This window comes from Fundulus heteroclitus, chromosome 16 (genome assembly GCF_011125445.2).
Source record: "Fundulus heteroclitus isolate FHET01 chromosome 16, MU-UCD_Fhet_4.1, whole genome shotgun sequence".
NCBI classification, from domain to species: domain Eukaryota; kingdom Metazoa; phylum Chordata; class Actinopteri; order Cyprinodontiformes; family Fundulidae; genus Fundulus; species Fundulus heteroclitus.
Genome location: NC_046376.1, coordinates 36,800,112 through 36,821,146, shown reverse-complemented (window position 1 = coordinate 36,821,146; position 21,035 = coordinate 36,800,112). Strand labels below are relative to the sequence as shown.

Genomic DNA, 21,035 nt, shown 5'->3' with positions numbered 1-21,035 from the left:
CCCGCCCATCGAGCAAAGCCCAGAGAAAGCAGAGAAACACTGGGTTGGTTGGGGGACCAAAGCCCCGGGAAAGTAAAGCGCCGGTAAATGAAATTAGTTGGGTAAATGTGTATGGAAAAGCTACACATGATTTGCAAAGCCCCAAAAGTGTCAATCGAAAAGGGGCTATTAAGAAAGGGAATAAAAGAAACAAGGACTTACCTCCCACTGCAGGTGAGGTGGAATGTTTCTGATCTGCAGTTTTCTGGTCCTGTAGAAGCAAAAATATGGAAATCAGAAAACTTCAACAACCTACATTGTGAGCAGAGCTGAGAAAAGGTGAAGAAAGTTAGGATAGAATTTGTCTCAAATGTGAGTACAAAAAAACAAGAACTTTAATCAATTGTATTTTTATGTGATCTCAAGGTCACCTTTATAAGCACTTCCTCTGTTTGGTCAGATACAAAGATTTAAACAACTTAGTAGCACTGGGCAACACACTCAACAACCACATTTCAAACTACTGGGGGAAAAAACGAAGTTAAACAACCCCTGGTTGTTCACGTTAATATGAAAGTGGGGTGATGGCGTGCTCACCTCTTCTTCTACTGCTTTGTCTGTAAAGCAAAAAGCAGCATGAGTAGTGTGCTAATTTTTTCCCCCTCACTTCACTAAACTCTGAAAGTCAGGGAGTTTTCCAGATACATCTTTTGCTGGGGACAAGTCATCCAAAACGGGGAGAAGCCCCCAGAAATCGGGGACATCTGGTGGCCTTATATTAGACTGAAACTCTTCTGAAGCACAACTGTAACTATGGAGATTGCCATTGCTGTTGTTGGCTAGGGAGTGCATGTTAACGGAGAGACAAGGTCAACGTTAACTTGCATGCGCAAACACCCAAGTGTGTAGGCAGTTATGCAGATAGGGGTATCAAGACTTATCCACTTAAGGAGCCGGTTTCATATGTAGCAGCTTCGTCTTGATGGGACCCCTTATCTGACCAAGAAGTTAGTTGGCCACAGCCAATCCCAGCTTCCTTTGGCTGGGGCCTAACTATGGGCTGAACGATATAGAAAAAAAACCATATCGATAAAACAGAAATCATATTGATCCATATTGATAATTATCAACTAATTCGAAACATATATCTTAAGTGCAGCCCTGGCCATTTAATGCGGTTGCTTAGCGACCTATTTTTAGATACAAAACGCACAGACTAAATTCAAACTCAACCCTTTATTCAACCAACTTTTTACCAAAACTGCAAGTTTAAAAAAAATAAAATAAATAAATAAAAAACGTGTACTCTCTCAACTCTAAAGGGATGCGGTGCCTGGTGACAGAGCGTTCCTGGGTCTGCGTTTGTGATTGGTTGGTATGGTGTAATAACTGTAATATTAACCTATGGCTAGAATGGAAAAGGAAGGAAACCCGTTTTTCTACTGAAGTTTTTATTGACCCTTTTTTTCTATCATCAACATACGTCTATCGAATGATATATTGTTATTGAATTACCATCCAGCCCTAGCCCAAATTGCTGTTACAAATGGAAAAGTACAGCAAGTTGGTGACAAAGCATATTCAAATGTAAGGCATGTTGTTCTTATCAGTCCATCTTCTTATCCAGCCCATTCTTATGCTGTTGCCACAGTTACAGCCTATGGTGTAAGCCATGGGTCAGCAGGTGGTAATGGTAGGGGTCAAACAAGTTATTTGATGGTGACTAGGGGACTGATAGTTTCCCGAGGCATGGGGGAGGATGAAGAGTGTTCAGGTGTTGATAAGACTAACTGGGTTAATGTTGATGGTTTCAATATATTCAGAGCTTTGATCTGGCTGGTGGTAGTACCTCTGACTCTTCTATTTTTATCTGGGTTTGGTGGCAAAGGCAGCCACCAAATCCAGTTAGTTTACAATCAAGCTATGAAAAATTATTTTTCCGTTGAGGCTGCCAGGTATTTTAAGACACAAAGACTATTCATCTATGGTACCGCCTCCTAGGAGTTTGGATGGCTTTTAGTATAGGAGGGGGTATTGTGGCATGAGTGGGGGTGGCCATTTAAACCCATTGATGCTCAGCTGGGTGTAGGCAGTGACTTAACAATGGTGCGGGTGGTAGAGATGGAGCATGCGATTGGTTTGGATTTGTATAGTTAAGGCTTTGACAATAGTGAATGAAACACAATGAAACACAGATCCAGAACAACAGATCAAAAACTTCTCCTACGAAAATTTAAATTACTTCTATATTGAGATGTCCGTGCAATGGATGAAACATCCCTCTAATATGAAACTTCACTCAGCCGTGTTGTTCAGAATTAGGCCGACCTTGGTTGAGGTCTGAAAATGTGTTATATGTTGGACAGCTGACACAAGGGCTTAAAACTGATCTTAAGACTTCCTGACAGAATTACAGCCACACATCAGTGCCAAGCTAAAAAAATAAAAAATAAATAAATAAAAAGAGTCAAACTTCAGACAGTCAAAGGATCAGCTACAAATCTACTGGAGGAGCCCACCTGGGGTAACCTGGCTCTGCCAGATAGATTTGCTCCGCATATCCATCTGGAAACCTTCCGTTGAAGTAATTTTGGGAAGGGGCGAAAATACTGGTTAGCTGATTGGCCTGTGTTGGTGATTGACGGGCCAAATAAACCAATCAGATTCGTCGTCGCTTACGAGCGACGACGAAAACACAACCACAAGCCAAGCTACTCTTGCTGCTGCAGGTAAAGGCTCGTTAGCTCAGCAAAGAAATACTCTGTAATTCCGATAAAACTTGCTCGATAGCCACGCTAACGCTAGTTTCATCGGCTGAAGCCGCCATGTTCTTTAGACTGAACTGTCGCGCTTCCCGTTGCGTCACACCTCAACCCGCCTCAAAGCCAACGCTGATTGGACGTTCGTTTGGTGAACGGCTCCAAATTTTCTTCAACGGAGAGTAGCCAGACTGATCTGCGAGTGAAACCTTGAAAGCTCGCGAGATCAGGATGGTCTCACGAGGCTACACCTGGGGGGCTGCTCCAAGATATTAGTCAAAGATGAAACATGTCTGGGACATTAGGATACAATCGAAAGCATCCATACCCAGACTGATTCACAGTGGAACACTGAAACGGGTTAATCTGTGGTTCAACAAGATGGCTTCACTGGCAGCATTAGATAGAATTATTTTTTTCTAAAACTCATGTGCTATACCTGCCCGTGGCAGCTTGAGATGGATACATGCTATCAGGAATCAAAACATCCATGTACTGTGTAAAATCCAGAGGCTTGTCAGTTACAGCAAAGTCAGAATCTATCCAGCTACCAAACATGACTTTTCTACAAGTTTTACTAGGTTCAGTGGTACCAAATGTTGGGGTATCAGTACCTCATTGGTCATACAATCAGCATATAAAATGAGATCACAATGACAGCAGCTCCTGGATATGGTTCACCTAAATTAAGAACCAACAAGGACTGCTCTACAAACCACACTTTATATTCTCCAAGAGGTCTAAAGAAACTTAGAAGTTCTTCGAGTATTAACATACCTTTAACTTAGAAAGAAGACCATGTGTATTCTTTGGTCGCAAGAAGACCATCGGCTAATGAAAGATAAGGTCAACGCAGTGCCGGCCCGAGCCTCCTGGGGGCCTCCCTGGTGGCCAGGGGGCCACAAGCAGCCGCTTAGTTCGCTTATGCTTCGGGCCGGCCCTGGGTCAATGTGAGGCAATAATCTTAAAGTTCCCCCGAATAAAAAGGTTTCAATGTTTCAATAACATCCACTAATATTTGATTTTATATTATGATTATTGTAATTCACAACATGAAAAAAATAAATGTTGGAAGATTGGAACCAGTTTAAATGGTACTATAAGATAATAGTTGTGATAATTGGTAAGTACTCAGTAGAAAAATTAAAATCAGCTTGAATAAAACCTTAAAACCTAACAACCTGTAAAGACTGAGTGATTTAACAGTAGAAGCAACAGCAGAAAATTACTCACAGTAAAGTGAAAGGGCAAAAGTGTGATGCTATTCAGAGATACAACAGAGCAGAACAGTTGGACAGTTTAACAGCCTAGCAGCATCAGGGAAGAAGCAGTTTTTCATCCCAGTCGTGTTTGCAAAGATGCTGCAGCGTCTCCTCCCTGAAGGGAGGCAGGGAAACCCCTCCATGTGCAGGATGGGATCTTCCACGATGCTGACAGTTCTCTCCTTGCATTGGATCTGGTAGATATCTGAAAGGGACAGTGAGCTGTACCCGATGGTCCTCTGAGCAGACTTCACCACCTGCACCACCTGTTTGTCGAATACTGTGCAGCTTCAGTGACACTGCTATGCATGAAGTCAGCGTGCTCTCCACCACACATCTACTGTAGGAGTGCAGAATGCTGTACACTAACCTCACCTTTTTCAACATCCTAAGAAAATACAGCTACTGACGTTACTTATTGATAATGCTCAAGATAGGATTGCTGGTATAGCGGGCTTGGCAATCATGTGTCAGCGTGTATAGAGCAGCTGGCTGAAGACAGCCCACTGTGTTAATCCTTACAGTTTGTTGAGGATTATGAGGCACAGCGATATGTGTGCAACAAAGACCAGCGAGCAGCCTGATATTTACTGCTGTGCAATTTAGGGAGTTGAAATTATTTGATGTCTTTGTGCAGGCATTGAGCATACATCACTTATGCTCAAAAAATTGTTTGTGTCCATTAAACCATTTTAACCTCACAAAACATGTTATAAATGGCTTATAAATAAATGTGATTTAAGAGAATCTCAGTGTGGCCCAGTGTGAGTGATTGAATGCATCACTGACATTCTCTAGTTTGCTAGCTTAGTTCGGTGCTGATATGGATTCTGGCTGGTCCAAAACTAGCAGGGATCTTTTTGCATGTTTGTAATTTCTTTTCAGAATGCTTAAAATTGGCACCCTGGTGAAAAAACACGTGATCTTTTTCTAGTTAATTTCCATTTTCTGTTCATTCACACAGCTCAATATGTTTCCCATGAAAAAAAAAAAACTGTACTTGTTCCCAGAGGAATGCATCCGAAATGGTTTGAAGAGTTAGCTCCCTTCTACAAGGGTCGGTTTGTCTGGGTGGTGGTTTATAACGTGCCGTTATGTCATTTGCTATTGTGCTGCAGTTAACACAGCAGGATAAACCAGAAGAACTCCAGTCCAACTAAGCACATTCCAATGGTAGGCTCATAAATATTTAAAAAAGATGGATTCAGGCATTATAGGGCTAATATCAACATTTTATACCACTCTTCATAGAGTAGTGTGTCCAACACAGTGAAGAAGCTGCCAAATCAAAAAACAATTCTGCAAGACATTGCATTGCCCCACCTACTGACAGAACCCATTTATGGTTTCATTTTAATCCCTTTTAATTAAGAATACATGTCAATGTAATCAACTCTAGGCTATTTTTTATCCACCTGTGCGGAGTTCTCACATAATCTGTCCTGTGAGTTATAAATCAGCCCTTATGTCTGAGCGAGAAAGGTGTCAACATGAGGCTACACAGAAATAAGCCAGGCTGCTCATCCAGACATGACGCCTGCAAGTTGATCTGCCATCGTTACCTGCTGCAATACAAGACCAAACAATTAGAACACAGTTTGCTCTCAAATCTCCCCTGGTAGAACGCATGAGCTGGGGCCCGACCCAAAAGCACAGAAGTGCAGAGGCTTAATATTTTATAGGAGCAATCTAAGCGGCAAAAAAAGGAAAGATGAATATTTTATTGCCAGTGGTGCCGAGCAAGGAGACAGAGGAAACTAAACACAAGCCAACACGTGTGTTAACGGTGCTGCCATCTTAAAACCCAGTCATTAACCCAACATCTAGTCTTGTCAAAGTAAAATTAAGTATAAACCTCTCAGTAGGTCCTTACAAAGTTATAAGAACTTGGAAATAGAATATTAGATAGATAGTATAACATGGCTATGACACGGCACACACATTGATTTAAAAACTAAAAGAAAAACTATTGCATATTACAAACCTTAGCTGTGTCTGTATCACCCAACAGGAAGGTCATCAGCCATGTTCCTGCATGTTCAGCAGGTCAGACAAAAACTTGAATGCTCCATGGGATTCTACAGGCCTCAGTTAACGCATTAAATGGTAACGTTCAATATGAAAGAACTAGTTTGAAAGGTTTGCCCAATGAAAGCCAAAACAAAGCAACACAATATAGATCAGTTAAGTTCATCTGGATGAACCACAAGACTTCTGGAAAAATGTTTGAGAAGCCAAGACCAAAGTGAACAAGTGGGCCTATATGGCACAGAGCAATGGTGGAAAACAAAGAAAAAGCAACACATCAGCACAAAACCTTCATACTCGCTGTCAGATACAGTTTTAGAGCTGAAAAACTCAGCTTGTTTTCAAACTACAGGAAGATGTCACAGAGTGGACTCATGTGTAAGGTTGACCTAAGCATGACAACAAATCTACACAACGGCTAGCATGGAAGTGGAGGAAGCTTAGAATGCCAACAGAGGGGGAAGAAATGAAGCACCAGCGTTAATTAGAGTGGAACAACAATAAGACCGTTACCATGCTGCAGACCAGTTACTAATATTACAATTAGTTCCACAAATAATAAATCATAAGGTGCAATTTATTTTTTTATGTAAAATGGCACTTAAACATTTTTTATTATACACAATTGATAACATAAAAAAATATGAACTTGCTTATATCTGACTTTGTGACCTGACAAAGCTGTGAAGACTTTTGGAAAAGTAGTGATTTAGGAACCTTTTTGTTTGATGTTCAATTTGAAGGTCTAAACATCAACAAAGAGGGAAATTTATTAAAATGAATGATAAGTAATTTACACGCAATTAACTCTTTAAAAGTTGAAGTCTGCTAAATAAGTTAAGCCGTTGCTTTAAAAAAACGTAAGCACACATTTTGTGGCGGTTTGAGCTTTTATCATTTTCGTCATGCTGGCTTGTTTGCTTGTTCTCTGTGCTTTCCAACCCTGTTTGCTCCTGTTCATTACTTCCCAGGAAAGTGCTTATGTTTCAGAGCTGGTTCATGTGGCCAGCATACGTGAAAATAGCACTGCAATGTGCAACTCTGAGTAAATCTAGGTGTGATTAATTAAACTCATCTGCAAATATCCCTTTATCTAAATTAGACTAGGTGGGAAGCATGTTTAAGAGAGACAGAGAGACCTCTGTTCTGAAACTAATTAAGGCCAAAGGAGAGGTGGGGGTGCCATGGGTCAAAGTTCAGGTTGTGTTCTCCACCACCACCACCCCCGCCTGCTGCACGGCTCCATTTTAAACAAGTGAGGGTATCCATTTTGAGAGAGGCGGCCGACGGGCTTGGTGTTGGCAAAACAGCAGATTTCATCCCAGTTGAAATAAATCTCAACATGTGGCGTTCAGTTCTAGGTGAGATGTATAAGATCTATGCAGTAAATTAAAGCTGTTGGCTGGGAGGCTTAGCTAAGGACTACAAAAGCAGAAACCCTGCAATTGTAGCTCAGAGCCACACTGCTTGGAATTACCCTGAAAGAAGCTGTGACGTCATGGTATGATGTGATCCGGGTTGACAGTTTTCTACAGACTGAGGACCTATGTATGTATGATGAACCTGGAAAAAGCAGCACCTTACGGCCATGGCGCCCCCCCCTTCCCTGTCGCCATTTTGCGCTCCTCCCTGTAGGCTCTGCGCCTGACGGGATCTCGGCAGAGCAACAGGAAACCATGAAGATCTAAAACACCAAGACCAAGTGAGGTAGAAGCTGTATGCACCACTACCCGGCGAGGAGGTTACAGGTCACATCAGAAACCTTTAACCCAACCAAGATTGTAATTATATATTTTATCACTCATTCAATAGAAAAAAAAATCACTAACAAAAGCATCCTGTAAAAAAGCTCGGCAAATGGCGCATGTAGAACCAATATTCTGCTGAAATGCAACACCACCTCCCCCCTCCTCCCGTCCAGCTCATGTTCTCACACAGGATATATACATGTGGGAGGCAGCATGCCGACATCTTGAGCAGGCAACGCCCATTTACTACTAGAGTGGGTGGTCACGTGACGTGGAGAATTCACCAGAAAAGGAGCAGAATGCACATGGAGGGGGGAGGAAACAGATAGATGCTAGAAGAACAAGAACAATGGGCTGTGCAGATATCCTGTCCACAGCTGAACTACCCGGAGAGGTCGCTGATAGATTCATTGGCTTTAGGCTGCAGTAGAAGTCCTGAATCTGTTTGAATTACAAGTAGGAGATCCACAGCATCCAGCAGGAACACGCCTGCTTTCACCAATAGGTGGAATCCACGCCATTTGTACAGCTTACACACGCTCACATTATCTACCATTAAAGAACTTCTGTCTGATCCAACATCTCCTCCCGATCTAGCGGGCGCGCGCCTGACTGAAAGCTGCTGCTGGCAGCGTGGCGCGCGCACCGTGAAGAGCCCCGGAGCGCGCATCACCGTTCACAAAGTGCGCCAAAACCGCTTCGACCGGGGGACGAAAGAACCATTCATTCATTCAGTGCCTCAAATATGGGTGGGAGGGAGAACATCAACCGTTTCTCGGGGTTCGCTGAAAGCCCGTCTATCACTTCCTCTATGATCCGCTCTGGGCAAGAAGACTAGATTACTACAAGAGTAACTTGGTTTTAGAGGTTGTTAAAGAGAAATATGAAGTGTCACATTTTCCCTTTAATCACTCCTGGCTAAAGAAAAAAAACGAAATATAGAGGATTCTAATAATTATTTGTAAAATAAACCAACGGGATTTTACCCAGATAAGAAAGAAAAGAAGCCTTGCACTCAATTAACTGCATATAATGAATGTTTCACTAACACTGCTTTACATTGCATTTAATTTAAGCCCGCAAATTTAATTATTTAGCAGTTAAATGTTTCAAAGTCCACTCAGAGAAAACAACAAAAACTAAAGTGGGAAAGAGTTCACTAAAATTCAGAAGAACTGATTAGACTAAAAGTTTGCTTTTGTAGTGATAGTCCAAATTCTGAACTGCAGAAATCTGCTTGGCTCACAATAAGTTCCACAGAAAATTTCCATTATTACATATCATTTTGCTTGGTGCTTTATCCGCTACAATATAAACACATTTCTTTACATATATAAATTATGCGTTAACATTTGAGAATTATTTTCAAAACAAAAAATAAGAATTTAGCAGGAAAAAAAACACAATCCTTTTCATCACTTTATTTTTACACAAATCAAAAACTTTACAGACATATATATAAATAAATAAGAACATGGCAATAAACTAAAAAATGTTTTACCTGTTTTTCAATTAACAGCTGACCAAACAACTGACAGCTAGCAGTATTTTGTAGGGAAACTTCTGGAAAACTAGAATATAACAAACTAGCAGAAGGAAAAATACAGTTTGGAGCTTGGAATGATAAAGCATTTATTTCATCTTATTTTCTTTTTACATCCTTTAAATTTTTGTAATATTGGTTTCAGGGCAAAACTTTAAAAAAAAAAAAAAGGTTAAATATAAGCGTCATTTAATTTAACAAAAAAGGGGGAAAGAGTTTTGGACACTCAGAATAAAAACCGATATTTATATACTGGACAAAAACGATATTTATAAACAGAACTTGGTTGTAAAAAAAAAAAATCACCATTAATAGCTCAATACATTTATCAATTATCTATTTTTTTAATCAACGGTGAAATTTGGTTAAATTTCAAGAATAATTCATCAGAAATCAGGTCATAAATGTTTTACAATTTCTTCCCCCCACAATATTTATTTTCTTTCTTCAAGCTGAGATGGGGACCCTAACCTCAGAATCGGAGGGGAGAGCTCATGCTGCCTGAAACTCGAGGGTGTGTGAGTGCGTATAGAGAGCCGTCCCTGATTCGCTGTTCGGGAGAAGGGGACGGGTCCAGCAGCAGCCAATCGAGAAGCAGCACGGAGAGGGGCCCGTCTTCTGTCCACACCGCTGAACGCCTCGCCTCCCTGGATCTCCTCAAGTAGTTACAGATTGGACCAGCAGAGGGCCAACTGAGTCACACTGTCTTCTTACTAGGCTGCTGAGCCTTCAGTACATCAACTTACTGCATATGGACTTTAAAGGGAGGATCTACACTCGATTTAATAGGATTTATGTGTGGGAAAAATAAGATTGAGATAGTCTTAATTGGTGTGTCCCATTTCTTTACATCTAACAAGTGTTGCATTGAAATAGTAAAAGGATTAGATGGTGTTTTTGAGGGGTGGGCAATCCATCTGCCCAGTGTTTGGAGTACTGTCTCACTTTTGTAGTACAGCTCTTTTTATTTTACTGCTCTCTTCAAATTAGCTGTTTATTTGGTCAAAACTATTTGTACATTTAAACTAAAACATTTCCTAAAACAGTCTATACAGAGTGTTTTCTGTATGCATCTGGGTATATTCATGCTGAGAATGCACAAATCCATCATATTCTGACATTTCTTGTAAGCACTTTTTCAAAACATTAGATACTTAACTCTAATCAAAATGGATGGCCGTAAATACAAAGCTGTGGACTAAACTGCAGCAGGTTGTGTTTACTTAAGATGACAGAATGCGAGTTTGTTTGACAGACATAGACATTAATTAATTACAAATTAATTTGATTTTTTTGTGGAGTTTATTCTGGAGGAAAATTGTTTTGTTTTGTTTTTTTCTTAAACAGAACACCACAGCTATGCATGAACTTTATGGTTGCACACTAAAAAAAAAAAAGGAAAAAAAACAGCAGTTCAGTTTCTAACTTAATCAATTCTGACATAAGCAAAGAGTCAGCACAATTAACAAATGAAAACAGGGTACCGTGCTTAATTAAATTCCCTCCTTCAGAATTATATTGCTTTAGGAAGATTAAAGTAACAAGTAGACCGATTTCGTCATTCATTTATGGTCTTATTTAAATTACGATTAAGTTTATCATTAACACTTTTCACATGTAGTAGTGGAGCTAAGATGATGAGCAGGCCTTTTGATTCAGGAAAAGTGGGCCTGGTGCTCTCCTGGGCTCCGTTCGGCTCTCTGCTCAGACCCTAACCCTAACAGAACTCCTGGTCACACCTAAGGAGCCTTTCCAGATGGAGAAATATGCTCTAACCCGTCAGAGGATTTCTGGAGGATTCAAAGACAATAAGCTCCTCGGAGTTTTCTCGAAAGATCTTGGTCAGCATAACAATGTCCTACTACTACTGCTGGAGCACCACCCCCCTGTGAACACACACCTCCCTGCCACGTGAGCCAGCGCAGTGGCTGTGATACGGCACACCCCCACTCGGCCACGCCCACTCGTGAGGCGGGAGCTGTGACACACATCCTCGCTAGGGGAGGGGATTCCTTTCTGGATCCTGCTTCCGTTCCTCTCGCTGCAGCTCATACATGTCTGCCCGGGAGCGTGCATGAGTGTGTGTGCGTGCGCGAGTCCGGAGCACATGCCGTCGTGTCAGACATGTGACCAACAGGCATAGCCTCCATTTTAACTCTTTCAAAATCGCTGCTTGATGGCGGGGAGCAGAGGAGAGAGTTCCTGCAGGAGTCGGACAGACCTTCGTGCACGCTGAGCGTGGACAGGATGGAGAGTGGATGCACCCACAGACATTCTGCTCCTTGTTTTTACCACTACATGCTGTCCATTTGGGTTCACAGCCCTGCATGAATGCACAACCGACATTAAAAATGATGCTTCCACAAAGAAAAACAGGTGTTGCTTTTTTATTTCAGTTAAAATCTTAAACTGCATGAACTCCACAAAACATGTGCATGTTGCCTGGACGGTTTCGGTTTGCAAAAATGTCCAACTCGTCACTTAAATTTCGATTCATTGTCTCGCAAAAGGACAGCTTGGAAGTAGATAAAGTATTAAATCCACCACTAAACCTTTTAGAATAGGCTACAGTCATTTGTTTTGCTTTAAAACATTTTTACATAGGCCTATAAAATTTAAGATGGCCTCCTTAATTCAGACAATTTGGGGAAAAACAGGTTTCCAGATTATAAAAATCTTTCACCATCTATTTTTGGGTGATTCTCTGGATTATTCTAAAGGTTAGTCTAAGCTTTACAGTGACTAGCCCTGCATTCTCCTTCAGCTTCATTAAAACAGGAACTGCATTTTTCAGATATTTAGGGCTGGTGTACTAAAATAGAAATAAAAGAAGAAAAATAGATCATTTTAAATTGAATGTAACAGATGCTGCTTATTAGTGTTTTTTCTTTTATTTTCTATATAGTTTCTAGAATGCAGTGTTTAAATCCTGACAGTCCCTGCAGTGTGCTGTGTATAACAGATCTGCTCTTGCAGGAAAACCTTATTGATGACTTTCAGAATTAGATCTAGTCTGCCAACAATTATACCCCAAACATTTAATTTTCCATCTGGTAAGTTTTTCTCTAAAATGTTACTTGTTTTTTTCCACTTAATTTTTCTACCCAATTCAGCAGTTTTAGTTATTTCTAGATAGCAGAACTGAGATACAAACTGAAAGTAGTTTTCCATTTCCCTTTCTGCCATTTCCCCCTTATTTCTGTTTTAATTTTGAACAATTATAGTGCAAACAGTGCTTAGTATGACTATAAATAATCAATAGGGAGTCGAGTCAGGTTAAAATTATTATTATTATTACATTCAACACAGTATCTAGTTAGAACGGCCCAGTAAAGAACATTTTATAACAAACCAAACGCTGTTTTGATCTGTGATTTATGAACGAAAGAAAAACATGATTCCTACAATCTTGTTTGATCAGTTTTCACCCAACTTAGAAATTCTTGTTGGACATAATAACAATAAAATATGCATGAAAATATAACCAACATATTTCCACAAACGCATGAAGAGGTCTCTTTGAGTTTCCATAAGAGCATTTCTTCTTTTTTGCTTCATTCATTTCTGGGGTGATGAAGCCCATGCTGGTGGAAACTCAAAAAGAAATATAAAAAGAAAAACTCAGTCATGAGGCCTAACCCCATCCTGTGTCAAATCATGTGACTGCAGCAGCTCCAAGGCAGCACAATTCGTTTGACAAAGACAAAATCTAAACCAACTAAAATGCTGCTGCTAGTCATTAACCAACAGGGTGCTTAAGATCAAACCAAGCATATTTTGCTAGATTCATTTTAACATTTGAACTAATGCAGAACAATTGATTACAGGACATTAAAAAACACACTAATATATATATATATATATATATATATATATATATATATATATATATATATATATATATATATATATATATATATATATATATATATATATATATATATATATATATATATATTTTTTTTTTTTTTTTTTTTTTTTGTAGTCAGCCCCCAGACTACAAATAATAATAATTAATAATTACTAATAATCAGAAAATTCTACTAAACTTATTATTCTACTAAATTATACTTGTTACTTTTTCATCAATGATATGTTTGCTGATGGCAATGGGCAAAAAGGTCCCAGGTTTGAATCCCAGCCTTGGCTCTTTCTGCATGGAGCTTGCATGCACAAGTACTCTCCAGGTACTCTGGCTTCCTCCCACAGTCTGAAATCAAATGTGGCTGAAAGGGTTGTTGGTCACTCTGTACTGCCTCTAGGTTGTTTGTACACTACCTATCATATTATAGGGTAGGGAAAATGAATGAACAGATTTTTGCTGATATATGTGATGTGTAGAGTTAGAGATGAGAAGAAGAACAGAAACCAATCTGGGTCAGACAGGCTTGCTGCTGGCAGAGCGACAGTTTACATACAGGAGCAGTAAAAAGAAAAAAAAAACACAGTTCTATATACATACAACTATAGAAAGGGCTCTGAACCAATCAGAGCCGAGCAGCAGCCAATGAGAAGCAATGCTGCCCTATAGGTTCTTTCAGCTTCTCTTCCCCCTTTACCTGAATTCTTTGCATTTTTTCAGCAATCAAGCAGGCAGTGTGCTTCCCTATCCTTCCTCTCACACCCTGTCTGAAGCACCCCCCCCCCACAATATTCTGCTCAGTGTTGGGGGAAGGGTCTACAAGGTAGCTCCAAAGGTTTTACACTCCAAAAAAGAAATTGTAACAATATAAAAACAAAGAAATAGGGTTAAGACGTGCAGAAGAAAAATAAAATACAAAATGAGGGAAGTCCCAATATGTACACCCGTATGATTAAAAGGTTAAACTTTTTAGAAATTAAAATGTCTAATTTACCAGGATGGACTAAAAAGACATTTTTACTGTGTTTGAATGTTAGACGGTGCCGTTAAGGACCACTTCCAAGTTAAATTTTCTATTTTAGTGTGTAAGCACAGCTATGTGTTTTTCTGTGATGGTTTCACACGAGGCCTGTTGTTTTAGAACACAGAGGCGGAAGTAGGAGAGCTCGAGGAAAATGGCGGCAGTCAGTTTAGCTTTAGTTTTACTTCCACCAGCCGACAGGAAGGGTCACTACAGAGAACATCAACAAAGGAAATCTGACAGACCAGCATGGTGTCTTACTTTGCTTTTACAAAAAAAATAAACGTTTTATTTCTAGTTACTTTTCTTAGACAAAACTGAAATTATTGTTATTCTGTTGGGTCAGAAACTAAAACCCTGTTTAGATAATCTAGATTCAAATCCTAGTTAACCCAAAATCATTTTTATACTCAGACTAATTCCTTTTTCATTCAAGATTATCTTTGATATTTAATCTCACACAACTTTTTATTTATTATCCCTATTTGAACACATTTTCTTGCTGTTCTACATTACAATAATTATTTTTATTATATTACTTGCATTTTGTTTCTGTATCTCCACTTTGTTTTGAGCTCAACCTTCCACTGATTCTGGCCTATAAACAGAGTGGAAACATTCATCTGCAGAGAAATTCATAACTAATTCAGTTGTATCAACAACTAGCCTCACCATCCTGAAACATAATCCAAAGAAATCTATTCCAAATCGCACTTGAATAATTTTTCTATAAGACCACAGCCAACTGGCAGAGCTAATTACAGTTAAAAACGACATCACATGATGCACAAGTGTAGATTTATTAAAAGCATTTGGTCCAAGCCAGAGGGCTCCAAAGGTTTGTTTTCCCTGCAAAATGGCCAGCAGTTAGAGAACTCTGGAATGAGAAGAGTGCTGAATGATTCCACAGATCTAGGCTTTGGCCAGGGCATCATGGTTGATCTACCCCCAAAGTTCTAATGGGTCACTGAGGGGTCGACATCCTCCATCAGACAAACCACACATTTTCTTTGCTGTTAAGCAACAGAAACATTTCCAATGAACCCACACAATATCAGTACAGGTTACTGTCTCCACCTTTCACCAAAAACTACATTGCATATTTCAGAGAACAAAAAGGCAAAAATAGATACAAAAAGCAGAGCAGTTGTCGTTCTTTTTCCTTAACAGACCTTGTAAAAAACTTTTATCCCGATTTCTATTTACAGGGTGTGTAAAAAGGAAAACGTGAGCAATAAGCTGACCTCCCCCACCCCACTGTCTGTGGGACAACTGAGTTATTAATTATAATACCAAAACCCACACAATTAACAAGATAGAAAAGTCAAGAGTCACCATTATGGGGGCCCTTTTGCCTAATATGAACAGTAATTCAGCCGTTAGGATATTGTGTTAAATTCAGCATGTACATGCTGCGTTTGCTTTATGCGATAATTAATTTATTTAGTGCAACTAATATAAGATCATTTTAAAACCTTTTTGAAATTCACATTCAAATCAGTAAGTTCTGGTAAAAAATGTAATCATTCACATCAACATTTTATTATTAATATTATTACAAACCTTTAATTTATAGACGTAGGCAGTGAGAAATCCTCATGGGATTGTCCTCTTAAAAATATCACGCATCATTTGCCTGGATGAAAATTGTAAGAAAATGTATATGAAGATGTAACTGATTTCATTGTAAAATGAAAATAACATTTATTATTACTATAAACAAATACAATTATTGCATGTTATAGAAACTATCTGTGACTGATACAAATACTTCAATAGAACATCAAAGTAAAATGTACTGGCTTTAGTTTTTAAGTCTGAGCTAAATTAGTCTTAAGTGAGGGAGACCCTTCTTCAGACAGCTGACTGGAAGTGTGGAGCAATAGGTGGGGGAAGGGCAAACCAGCCAAGGAAAACTCTGGGACTGTCTCTGGCCTGTCATCAGAAGGGCTTTAAACCATAGAACAATTCTGATACAGCCCGGTATCGGGCCCATGTGTATTCAGCCATTACCAGCGATCAGTTCTTGGACTGTTTTATCAAGTTCTGATGAGTTTGTGCATCAAAATGAATACATCTAAAAGAAAACAAGGTGTGAGGCATTTGTTATGTCTAACAGAAAACTGGAAATGGAGAACAACAATAATGAAAATGAACTGAAGATTCCAGAGAGTTTGACTGAGGCAGGTCCAGCACAGCAGTGCTGCTCTTTGTGAACAATAGCTTAATAAAACCAGAGAACTGGGTCAGGAGGCAAATATCAAATTATATGTTTGATGTCACTGCAATGAAGCATAAAGATTGTGGTATTAATGAGAGAAACATTTTATTGTACAACCTTTTTGGGACTGTAATCATTCATCTTCACTCACACACAATGAGCTCCAGCTCTAAGTCAGAGCTCCAAAAATCAAATCAAATAAACCAAAGTTGTGAAAATAAAAGCATCACCTGAATGAACAACAATATGTGTAAGGCTCGGTTCAAGGATAGAACCGACCAACAGGTTTGTGGCGATAGAACACCCACAGCTGCCATCCTGGAGCTGTGGGTGTTCTTCAATAACAGAGCCATGAAAGATGGGCTGTTTTTCAGATGGTTCCTGCTATAAAAACACAAACAGCCATGGTGTGGATCAGGACTGCCTGGACTATTCACTAACATTGACTACAATAATCCATGCACATAGATTTTTAAAAATCTTTTTTTAAACATTAGGTGTGGGTCAATTAGACATAAGATGTTATGATAGTACGCAGTATTTATTGGAATCACAATAAACACTAAATACCTTTTTTTATTTATCTATCACAGCTTTGGCTATAAATCTAAAACTTCAGAGCATCGAAGCATTTACTGATGCTCTCGTAGGAACAACAGTAAAAAAAAGTCCCAATCCCCATCAATAATGGGTGGGGGGGGGTGATAAAGTGGTAAATCAGTGGATTATTATTTCAGCATGACTCTTATGATACATTAAAATGATGACTTCTCAGTTGTAGTCAACACACTTTTCTCAAAATACTTCTTGTTGCACGTGTGTGTCTGGGTGTGTTTGTTCATCCCAGCCATACTCCCTAACCAATCCTGCCAGATAAAGTGTCTGCTTCAGCGACAAATTAGCCCGGTTAGAAGTTTTCAACGGCCAGGAGATTCTGAGGGGTACTGGAAGGGTCGGTGAAGAGAAACTGGAGGTGTGGACCCCCCGTTAGTTTCCTTGGTTTAACAGAGTCACAGACACTTATGAGATGATAGAAAAGACAAAGCCCCCTATGAAGTCAGACGTCTGTCTGAAGTGGGAAATGTACATCTGCAACATTTTTTCTTTGAACTAAAGTGGGAGCGAACTTTGACCAATGTTTGATTAGTGTTCATGGGAACACCACCATGTTCACTTTGCTTCTGCTCATTTTAAGCCCAGTAAACACTGTAGGGAATTAAAACAAACAGGGATTAACAGAAACAGATTCTTACTCCCATCACTGAAACAAGGCCCATTTTCTGTTCAGTCACACTATATTCACAATATTCTGAATTTTCAGGATTATTATTTCTTACATATGATCAAGGCTTCATTGTAGTTGGTCTCATAATGCTGGAGTTGGCACTTTCTACTTGTAGACGATCTCACGTTTTTAAGGTAATTTATTTTCTGGAGAAAAACTGTTTAGACATTATATTTGAAAAGTTGATATAAAGATTTGTGATGATGTGGAAAATAAAGAATGAAAAAAAAACACCTTTTAGACTTTTTTATGCAACACTGTTTTAAAACTACTGTTGACAGTTTTAATTGGAGTAATCAGGATATTAGAAATAATCTTGGCAGCTGTTTCATTAATTGTTATATTTTTATTTTAAATGAAAACAATTAGATCATCTTATACATTTTTGTCCATGATAAAATCTTTACTCAAGGTTATTATAATGTGTGACTCCCAGAGAGGCCGATGCTTCTTTTTTTCCTCATTAGTTGTTATGGATTTTTGGAAAACTTTGCAGGTATAGAACGTTGAGCTCATGAACATTTCGCTTCTGCTTCCCAAATTCAGAATTTGAAGACATCCAAGTGTTGAGGAGGTGGAAGGATACAACCATTTACTCCCTGCTATATCGTAGCTCTGGGTTTCTCCTATTGTTCAATGAAAGCTTTGCAGACATCTTAAGTATAGTAAACTTAAAGTCACCAATCTTCAAGGCCCACAGGCCTATGGCCAAGACAACCCAAAGCTAACAACCGGCGGACAAACTCATCATTAAAAGGGAATGAGGAATACATGAAAATTGCACAGACAAGAGGCAACAGCAGCCATTTCTCAGAAACACCTGTTGAAATTTACTCTAAGTGGGTTTTTCTGCAAAATGTGAGAGAAGAAAAAGGGGAAACAAGCGTTTGTTGATGCAGGCCATGACTGCAGCAGTTCTCTGTGCATGCTCACAAACGCATAATAACCACGGGCTCCCAGCCACCACACAGACTCGGCCCCTGGGCCCCAACCAACACGCCTCCACCCCGTCCTTCCTTTGTCTTCATGTCTTGATTGTTCCTCCAGCCCCTCCCCCTCCCATTCCTCCTGGTGTGTCATGCATGTAACCAGATGTGTGTGCAGTTTATTTTTGGTGAGAGAAAGAGCAAATCGTCAGAAAGAAACAAGGGACAGATGGTTTGAACCAGAGAGAAGAAACAATCAGAAAAGGGCAAGGGAGGGGAGGGCTTCTTAAAGAGACAGGCTTTATTTAGCTCCTCCTTAAAATGTGGCCACATCTCTCCACTCCAAGTCTCTGAATGAAGCCTAAAAATCCCCAAATACAATGATTTCTAAATGTTTACCTCTTAACTGATAAAGCTCTTTTTTAATGAAGCACTTTACAATCTGCTGAATACTTTAGGCAACATCTATCTACCTGAAAGTTGAGAAAATTTTAAACACACATCCACTTGAATAGACATTCCCCTTTATAAGAGGGGAAATTTGTCTCGTCCCATCCCTTAAGGCCGAAACACACCGAACTATCTAATCCGACGGACAGATCCGTACAGATTTTCCTGACCCACTGACTGCGTAGAGGCTCCCTCTACAGAACACTGGACTCTTGAGATCAAGTGTTCACACAAGTGTATGTACCGCGGATTGCTGCAATTCCTCCAGCATAAACGAGCCGGGCAGTAAACGTAAAGCTGCAGTTGCTGCTGGAACAAACAAAGAAGATCACAGTTTCACTTTATCTGTTTGCTGTACTTCTGAGCTCCTACCCTGGGTTAGTACACCGTTTATTCAAATGTTTTACTGATTTACTGAGCTGTGTGCTTCCAGGACGAACCTGGTCAGAAATTGCGTACAACTTATCTTGCAGTTCAGAGTGGTTAAAGAGCCAGACCCAAACGTCTGGCTCTCTAACCACTAGGCCACCACTTCTGGGTTTTTTTTTTCTCTCCAAGCGAAAAACAACAAAACAATCTTTATGACAATTTAAAAAAGTTTTACACCAGTCTCATTTTTGTATTTACTTTTTTTTGTACACACCACCCAGACAGGGGTACATGGACATACACGTGATATCACTAATTCACATTAATATCACTAAACGTCATATTAATGTGAACTTTATCGGAGAACCACAGCGAAACGGCACTCCAGGTATTTCGGAACTCCCTTTATTCAAAAGCCTTTAGGAGCAAATGCCTGAATTTCATGCTATAGAAAAAAGTGTTTGGTGACACCAAACTAGCTCTTAATCTGATGTGATTAACATAATCAGGATGCCATCAAAATTATTTACTGATAATTCCTAATTTTCCACTTGTAAGCCCCCTTTAGCATAATTAATCTTGGACATAAAACCACTTCAATTTAGAATGGCACAAAAAAAAAAAAAAAGACTTCTTTGACATAACTTTATTCCGATGAGTCAATTTAAACCCAAATTTGTATTTATAGTATACGCTAGCTAAACTATTTTTTCTTTTTGTTTATATCAAATTTTTTCCCCATTGTTTCACTTTCAATGTATATCAAATGTTTTATTAGTTTTACACATTCTAATTCTGCTTAAACATCTCATGGTAGGGTAAAGCTAGCTTGCTGATGATTCAGGCTGTAACATATTTCAGTGCAGTTCCAAGTCGTAGAGAAACATTTTCCTCTGCTCCTTTATAAAGTTAGAGCTCTGCTTTGAGCTCGAGTGCTTTTGACTTGACAATTTCAGCCCACAAGCCAAAAGGTTTGGACACTCCTGCCCTACGCGTTTCTCCGACTGGAGGATCACAACTCAGACAGGAAGGAAAACGGCTCTAGCTCCATTAGTCTCACAGACTGTGTAAAAGGCCCAACTGTGGTCCAAATTGACCCTCAATCATTAACAAGGGTTCAAATCTCTGCAGAAGATTATAGAAGCATATGCTTAATGAGATACAATTACAAAACTTTCATGCACATGAAAACCTGATATGTTGCTTTTGAACTGTAAGCTAAATACTGTATGGATGAAACTGTTTGCAAATCAATAATGGCCTCCCGCTGTAATTAAGTAAAATGTTATTTTTATTGAAGTAAAAGTAGACTGTAACTCCAGATTGAAAAATGTGAAGCACTTGGTCCACCACCTGTAAGGGAACAGCTACATTACTCAAAGCTAACAGAAGCAATTATTATCTGGAGCTTCTGTTTAGAAATAAGATCCGATTGAAATAAATTGTTTGAATGGCTCAGTCAAGACCAGATTTTCTCAAGGAAAACCCCATATTTACCTTTGCTGTACCTTGCTTGTGTAGGCAGTTGTTTTTTTCCTATGCATCCGCGTATCATCCCAAACACTGGCAGTCAGTATTAGCT

The 21,035-nt window shown here is 39.4% G+C and overlaps 1 protein-coding gene across 3 annotated transcripts in view; it reads right to left on the bottom strand.

Moving 5' to 3' along the window:
* Window positions 1-21,035, bottom strand: part of igf2bp1 (insulin-like growth factor 2 mRNA binding protein 1) — a 63,461-nt gene that overhangs the window by 32,224 nt on the left and 10,202 nt on the right. For all 3 annotated transcript variants that reach the window (XM_036148606.1, XM_036148605.1, XM_012880630.3), the window contains exon 3: window positions 202-250. In XM_036148606.1, the coding sequence (XP_036004499.1) occupies window positions 202-250 (49 nt within the window). The remainder of the gene's footprint in view (window positions 1-201; window positions 251-21,035) is intronic.